Here is an 8,619-nt window from a genome sequence, read left to right as displayed (position 1 = left end):
CTAGAGGTCACCAGAGAGGTGAAAACCAACCGCCAGCAACACATACAGAACCACATCTACCGGTAGGATATCTGAGGTATTTTCTGGAGTATTTGACGTCTAATTTATGCCTTTATGTTGTCTTATTTGACATAGCTGTTTAACTGATATATTTGAGTTCTTATTTCTCAACTAGGATGACTTTTCCTCCCTCATCACTTCATCATCAATTTTTTTGACCCGAATGGGAGAATTATACACATAACTCTAAATCCGTAACTTCGATCATGCAACCATATCGTATCCTATATTACTGCAGGTTATTATTAGAAATATTGTGTTGTTTACTTGCACAAACATGCATTAGAACAGGGTCACAACTTAAGACAATGTTTGAGTACTTTTAATGAACCACAGCGGGATACATCCTCGATACATCAGCAGATGAGACAAACGATGACGGGAGAGGATTAGCGATGATGAGGGCATGAATGCCAACCCCGCGCGACACTCAGTCAACTATGACGTCCCGCAAATTGTTCCTTCAAGAGGCATCTCGCATCAGTCCTGAAATAGATGTCAATACATTTCTTTACCCGTGGAAACCAAACGAACTCTTGTGATCTCCTGGCCAGCCAATCGGGGTTTCTTATCAACACCCATTAGGCCTTAACGGCGCTAATATCACTGGTGAGTTTTATCTGGTCCAAGTGCATCGGAGCTCCTTCCGTCCGTCGCTACTCTTTTAATCAGGAGGTAGGCTATTGGAGTGGAAGGCGGGGAGCTGCGTGTTGTCCCAGCAGGGGTCACGCCGCAGGACCTGCAGGCTGGGCTCTTATAAAATGTATGTGGCTGTTGTATGGCAGTATGATATGGTGGTTTGCTGTATGATCTGTGTTTTTGTGATGTGATGTGGTAAATTAAATATGTTATTTTTGTTTCATAACGGACCAAATATACAATGTATTGCACTATTTATATAAGATTTGAATGCCTTTACATTATGATGCATTTTGGGTGATTTCTGTTTGTTTGTTTGTTTGTTTGTTTGTTTGTTTGTTGTTTGGTTTGATGTTGTCTGTATCGTGTGTTGTGGGATGTTGTGTCATTGTTGCCATTCTGGCGTGTCTAGGCAGCTTGTGTTGTCCTTATAAAAAGGGGAGAGGGCTCTTAATTTGGAAATCTATTTTGGCCCCACTGTACAAAGCTGTGATCTGAAGGGTCACAGCGTTTCATTTGTCTGCAGGTTTGTGGTCAGTCTGTGTTTATTAACACCCTCACCCCCATGGCCTCTCATCTCATATACGTTACTGGCACTACTGCCAGTGAGTGTAAAAACACACACGTACACACTCACACACAAATACACACACGCATACACACGCACACACACGCATACACACGCACACATACGCACACACACATACACGCACACACACACACACACACACACACACACACACACACACAGGTCTATTAAATATCATCCATCTTCCTCTCTCTTCCATATTTACACACGATTGTCAATGCAACACATCGCCTCACTGACCTCGGCAGTGTCTTTGTTTCTCTCACTCTATCTCGCTCTCTCTATCTCACTCTCTCTGAATAATAATATACAAAAATAAATTCACATCGTCTCCTGTCCCGGCGATGTCATCATCAGTCCGAGTCATCACCACCACAACCAAAGATGACCACATCCACCGTGGTCATCGCTGGGGCGGGCTCATGAGGAGGAGGAAGTCGGGGGAATGGACGTGGGGGGGGACTTGCGGTTCCGCTTGGCTCGCCGTATGGGCGGGAAGCGGATGAACTCAAAGTGTTTACTGTGATCCGTGTTGGGGAAGGGCGGGGGGCCCTTGTGGAGCCTCTTGATGAAGTGGACCTCGCGCTGGTTCTGCCGGGTCCGGGAGGCCCTCAGTGGCCGGCCCTTGCGGGTGAAGCCCACGAAGCAACCGTCGTAGCGGGCGTTCTGGAAGGCTGTGTAGTTGTTCTCCAGGACGACCTCGGTGAAGATACAGTCCATGCCCCGGCCGTTGGGCTGGGGAGAGAGGGGAAGAGTATATTAGATGATCTCTTTGTAATTCTACTACTGTCCTGGTTCCTGCTGGGATGACCAGGATGAGAACATTATGATCCTCCATTATCTTGACATGCAACAAACAGCAGGATATTATTATTAGCACCTTTTAATGTGAAGATACTTGGGATAAGATGGGAAATGCTAGAGTTCAAGGGTTAAACATCTCATAAGAAGAATTGAGTATTCAAATGATCTTCATTCATTATAAATAAATGCTCTTGATCAATGTGTTGCATTATCTAACGCTGTTACAAAACATAACAAAGCTAAGATGTTTCTCTCTCTCTCTCAAGGCACATATACTGACATATATTGAGATACTGTATCTGTATGGATTTGATATTTATATATTTCGCGGATGTGATCTAAAGGGCATAAGGATGATATATCTCTTTTGGCCTATAGATGGAAGCAAAGTAAACCAGGGTTGCCTTATTCTAAAGTAAAAATAGGTCAAGCGTCTACAACACATTTGACTGCTGTAGACACCTAATAATAATGGTGTGATTCGTCTAAATAATCGGAACACATACACGCACGCACGCACGAAAATAATGTTAAAATCATCTTAAATAAATCAGAGTGGACTGAAGGAGTTGGAGAAGGAATAAGAAGGGAGACTGAAGACAAACCTTTCCCACTAGTTTCCCCTTTCTGTTCATGCAGAGATAGCGACCGCTTTCTGCTCCTCTGATCCGAACTCTGCTGCCGAACGTGTCCGTTTCTACATACAGACGGGCTAGGGACAGAGCCAAGACAAGAAACAGTTCAAGCAATAGTATAAATCCATATTATTCATCGTCAGAAAATGAAAAACATCACCCCTAAAACACACACACAGTCTTATATCTCCCTCTCTCTCTCAAACACACACATACGCACAATCTCAAACCAAATATAGCTTATACTGTGTGGTCATTCAAATTTATAGTAATTTAAAATACAAATAGTAGAATTTGTTTAACTGACCAACTTTATCAAAATATGTAAATGGTGGCCTACAGGCAAGACAAACCATTTCAGAGGTGGAGCAGATCAGACGTGTCCGCTCAGATCTTCCCAAAAATTTTTTTTTTTGACATTAAGATGCCCAAACAATAGTCAGCAGGCTTACTCCGCTAATTCTGTTTATTCAAGTGCAGCAGGCCTATAATCCAAAATCGGCGTAACGACGGTTTGATATTCCTACTCTGTGTGATTGAGAATTAGGCTACATTTCCTCAATAATCCATTTTATTGATCGATTCCCTTATTTCTTTATTTTTTATTTCGTTTTTATTTTATAGTATTTCATCATTCCCATTAATGTTCCAAGATTAACAGTAACATTAAAGACTTATAAAGTCCATCATTAGGCTACATCGCTTGGTTTCAATAAACAACTCAATAAATCCAATCAAAGAATCATTAACAGTCTGGATCGATCACGCAGTGTCCTTGGTTGCCCATGGTGATTTAATTGGGCCCTAACACATTTTAAATGAACGCTTTAAGGAAATAACTAAGGTGGGGGTCCATTTCCATGCAAACTAAAACATAACGAGGTGTTCAACGTGATGGCCCTGTCTCGTAACGGTGATCGGCGTTAGAAGAGAAACGGGTGGAATACACACGTGGACTGCATTGAAACCGTGAGTGCGTTATCACTTCATTAAGACCCCTCGCCCGCCCCGCGCCGATGTGTATTGGTGCCGTGCCGTGGACAAAAGACCCCCGCTAATCAGCCCATCACCAGCCAGACGAAGAGGCCTTCAGTTTGGATCGGAGGGACATATTAACATAGAGGCCCTGAAGTACAGCTCCTCGTAGAGGGTGGGACCTCCGGCTACCTGTAGAGGTAGCCGTGCCCCCCCCCCCCCCCCCCCAGCCCAACCCAGACCCACCCAGACCCCCTGACGAGAGATAGCTTCAAATCCACAGCCATGAGCAAATGTTTTCCAAAGGTGGAGTATTGAAGGCAGAGAGGTGGGAGGATGGAGATAGAGGTGGGAGGTTTCGGGGGCTTACCGAAGGTGTTGCCGTCCTCGGCGGTGGCGGAGACCCGCTTGCCCTGAATCTGGACGTGCTTCCCGCTGGTGCGACTGTAGAGCTGGTAGACCCTGACCTGTCTGCGGCTGAGCTGGTCCGTCACCGCGCCCTGCGTCCTCACATACTGGTTAAAATTAGGAGACGGGTGATTCTCCCCCTTTTTATAAAAAGGGAAAAATAACAAATATTTTTCAAATATCTAAACTTGGATGATATTTGTCAGAAATTTTAGAAAAAATATATTTTTTGTGTAATTTGCAAGAGGAACCAGTTCTACCCATTAACACGAAAAAATCATCTTGCTCAGGTTAGCCGCCCTAGATTATGGCAATTCCAATATAGGCTACATAAAACATGTAGGCCTACTACACACAGAGACACACAAACACACACAAATTGGTTGCTTACCTGAGCTTGGCACCACAACACGAAAAAGTGAAATGATCTGCAAAATAAGAAAGAAAATAAATAATTATGAAGGAGCATGCATCACCAATGTATTGATATTTTACCGTACACTTCCACTGATGAAAATAAAGCATTAGCGAGGTGGTCTTACATATAAATGCAGCGCTGGTTTATTCCATACATTGTCGTTGTTGTCATCCAGGGCAGAAGTAAAATACTGATGTGATCCTAGGACAGGATGAAGTAATCCACGCCAGCTTCTTGCTCTGGCATATGTTCTCCGGGCGGCAACACGTTCATTAGCTGATCCGCAATCAAGTCATCACACATCAAAATCGGTACACCCGGGATAAAGTAGAATCAAAAGCACGAATTGTTCAGCGTCGCAGTGGTCCAAGTGCTCCAGCTGGGTTGAAAAGATCCGAGTAGAGACGCACCAATATCCATTATCATTATTCACAAGTCCCATGCATTCCAGGTATCGGCTGAGGACACGCCGGGTGTGCTGTGCTCAGTTTGAAAAGCCCTCTGTCTCCCCGTGCTGCCTCTGCCCACTGGTTAAATGTTGAGGGGCCAAGTCCCTCCCATGCGTGGAATTTGAAACTTTTTCTATGGTGGGTGGGCAGCGCAGGGGACCCAATAGGTTTTTTGGGGCCGTTCCGAGGAAAGCTAAAGTAAACCTAAGTTAAAACTACATATCTAACTCACAAATACGGGTGTACATACATTATGCAAGACGTACATTAAATAGTTGATCTTGCAGATAATAAAAAAAGATTTGACGCTCCGGGCAAAAATGACGCGTGAATATCCAAATGCAATGCTCGTCTCTGTCTCTCTCTTTTCGCGCACTCTCGCTAATCATTTGCTGTAACGTCATGATTGCAGCGTTATATTAAACAGGACGTATCTAAATGGTCCTCAGAGGCCTGGTAATTAGGTGTTAAAGACTAAATATGAGGACGCTGCTCCTATATCTTCAAGGAAGTGAAGTGAGCGTAAACAATGACGGCGAGCAAATCATGTGTTTTTTCCATCAAATAAGAATAATCAATCTGGCTGCTTTGATCACCGCCATCAACCCATCATCCCGCACCAATCACATCTCATCTCGCACACATTAATAATTAACAGACTAGAGTAGAATGGGGGTCAATTTAATGTCAATTGAATTTCAAAGTTGGCACATAGTTTTGCATCGTTTGTAACACGAACCTCAAAGTGCTTTGACACTCCAATTCTCTGAGCACCCCCCTCCCCCTTCACCACCTCTACTCTCTCTCCCAATCACACACACACACACACACACACACACACACACACACACACACACACACACACACACACACACACACACACACACACACACACACACACACACACACACACACACACACACACACACACACACAAATACACACACACACATCTACCCACACCACACACACACACACACACACACACACACACACACACACACACACACACACACACACACACACACACACACACACACACACACACACACACACACACAAACACACACACACACAAATACTCACACAAATACATACACACACACACACACACCCTCACATACACACACATCCACCCACACCACACACACCCAGACGCACACACACACACACACACACACACACACACACACACACACACACACACACACACACACACACACACACGCACACACACACGCCAGAGACACACACACAATGCCCACCCCCCATCCACACCTCCAGGGTAAGGCGGTAAAGTTGTTAAGCTTTGGGAGCGTGCCATCCCTGACATGTTGACCTGGATCACGGAAAACCGAGAGATCTGTTGTTGTATCGTAGGTGATGTCACTCCCCGTCACCCGTCAACCATCAATCCGAAAGATAGACAGACAGACTCACTCACAAATAGACAGACACACAGAGAAACACAGAGGCAGAAAGACAGACAGTCACACCCTCAGACAAACACATACACACACCACACACACACAGACGGACAGATGTGATCTGATGAACTTATTGCTGTGGATAAAAGTATAAACAGTCAACACATGTGATTGAAAAGGGTTGTGTGTGTGTGTGTGTGTGTGTTAGTGTGTGTTTGTTTCTATGTGTTAGTGTGTCTGAATGTATGTGTTTGCACAAATTAGTGAGTTTGTGTGTATGTATTTACATGGGGCTGTGAGATGTCCTCATAACCTCACCAAAATAACCCTCTGTGTGCGTGTGTGTGTCTATATTCACGTATGTGTATATGTATGTGTGCATATGTGGGTAGTTGTGTGTGTGTGTGTGTGTGTGTGTGTGTGTGTGTGTGTGTGTGTGTGTGTGTGTGTGTGTGTGTGTGTGTGTGTGTGTGTGTGTATGCATGCACATGTGTGTGTTTACTTATGGGCATATGTATGTGTCCACATGAGAAGGAGTGTGTATGTGTGTGTGTGTGTGTGTGTGTGTGTGTGTGTGTGTGTGTGTGTGTGTGTGTGTGTGTGTGTGTGTGTGTGTGTGTGTGTGTGTGTGTGTGTGTGTGTATGTGTGCATTTGTGTGTGTGTTTGTGTGTGTGTGAACCAACGGCGGCCAGAAGAATGTGCACCAGGTCTGCTGATATACGATCCAATGATGTCTGCTCATATCATTAAAAATAAATCCCCAAACTCCCCTTCACATTACAAGCCCCATAGCCCAACATTTAGTATTTATTATTACTATTTGGCAGACGCTTTTATCTTAAGAGACTTCATGTGAAGTATAAGGTTCAGGGATGCAGACAGGAAGACTGTGAACATTGGGTGTCGAACCCAGAACATTTTGTCTGGGAGTCAATCACCGTAGCCACTTGATTCTCCTGCCCTCAATAAGACATTCCTTCACAATAAGAGTCCCGTAGCTCAACAAGATTCTCCTTCACATTAAGAGTCATTGGAGCTACCGGCAACGCTATTATGAATGTCAGCAGGTAGCGGTTAGCCTTTGGCGGCTAGAGGTGTGTTCCTCTGATCCTTCTGGAGGGTTCAGGGAGGTCAGTCCCGCTGGGCTGGACTGAGGTGGCAGTGCTCTGGACGATGTTTGGCTCTTATGACCAGATTCCAAGTATAGGAGCTGAGCAAGGGGCCCCCAGGGTAAGGGACGCTTGCAGGAGCTGGTCTCATCACTGTGGCATTCAACCCCGCGCCAAGTATCCAACGCTCAGCACCCAGGGCTCAGCGGACAGCACCTAGTGGCACAGCACCCAGACGCCCCGACCCCCTCACCCAGCCTGGTCCCATCACCCCAACGCAGCACCCAACCTACCCAGCAGCCATCCGACTCCCAGGGAAGAACCCATCACCTGCACACACTTATACACACTTCACACGGAATTATACATGAATATATACAGACAAACGTACGCACAGACACACACACACAGACACACACACACAGGCACATACAAACACACACATGCTCCCCCCCCCCCCCCCCCACCCAAACACAGACACACACACACACATTTTAGAAACCGGGAGATCATAACTCATTCACCTGGTCTATATTATTATTACTACTATAATTAATGTATATTTGTGTTTGTTGATCTGGCGACACAACCAACGGATAAAAAGAAACCTATTTGATCATTTAAATACTGGATTAGCCTCATCATTGTTAGAATGGCACACAAACAGAATTTTTATGCACTAGTTTTTTAATGATATAGCTCATTGTGTCCTCTGTACTTAAGCAACCTTACGTGGGAAACACGGAGGCGGAACTAATTTTTCAAGGTCTGTTCCCTGTGTGTTCAGAGCGTCGCGTGGCGGACCAGTGAGAGGAGAAGTGGTGGTCCCTCGACCGCTATCCAGCCACACGTAAAAAAACAGCTCAGTCAGAAAACGGCAGGACTTGGTCACTCCAACTCTGGCCCTGAAAAATATAGAAAGGATGCGGGAGAAAGTGGTGGTCTCCCTTTTTTACTGGAGCCCCCGCCGAGAGAAGAAGAGCTCGCTCTGCTCCTGGTCGTACCTGTGGTGGTTAGGTGGAGGGGTGCGGGTGCGTGTAACATTCCCCCCTTGCTGTATTGGTGATTCCCATACCTGATGACTCGTAGGTGTTTGGTGTTTCGG

The 8,619-nt window shown here is 45.3% G+C and overlaps 1 protein-coding gene across 2 annotated transcripts; it reads right to left on the bottom strand.

Moving 5' to 3' along the window:
* Positions 1 to 348: 348 nt before the first annotated feature.
* Positions 349 to 5,075, bottom strand: LOC130384136 (fibroblast growth factor 17-like). Of its 2 annotated transcripts, none has more exons than XM_056592201.1 (5): positions 4,653 to 5,075; positions 4,502 to 4,538; positions 4,073 to 4,217; positions 2,698 to 2,804; positions 349 to 2,023 (listed from the first exon to the last, which is right to left on the bottom strand). In XM_056592201.1, exons 1-5 carry the CDS (start codon positions 4,697 to 4,699, stop codon positions 1,709 to 1,711), a joined length of 651 nt encoding a protein of 216 aa, XP_056448176.1. In that variant the 5' UTR covers positions 4,700 to 5,075; the 3' UTR covers positions 349 to 1,708. The 2 variants fall into 2 exon arrangements, with proteins under 2 accessions (XP_056448176.1, XP_056448175.1); XM_056592200.1 differs by having other exon boundaries at positions 350 to 2,023; positions 4,073 to 4,250; positions 4,653 to 5,072.
* Between the last annotated feature and the right edge of the window lie 3,544 nt (positions 5,076 to 8,619).

The sequence above is a fragment of the Gadus chalcogrammus genome, chromosome 6 (assembly GCF_026213295.1).
Source record: "Gadus chalcogrammus isolate NIFS_2021 chromosome 6, NIFS_Gcha_1.0, whole genome shotgun sequence".
NCBI classification, from domain to species: domain Eukaryota; kingdom Metazoa; phylum Chordata; class Actinopteri; order Gadiformes; family Gadidae; genus Gadus; species Gadus chalcogrammus.
This window is presented reverse-complemented; position numbering and strand designations above follow the sequence as displayed.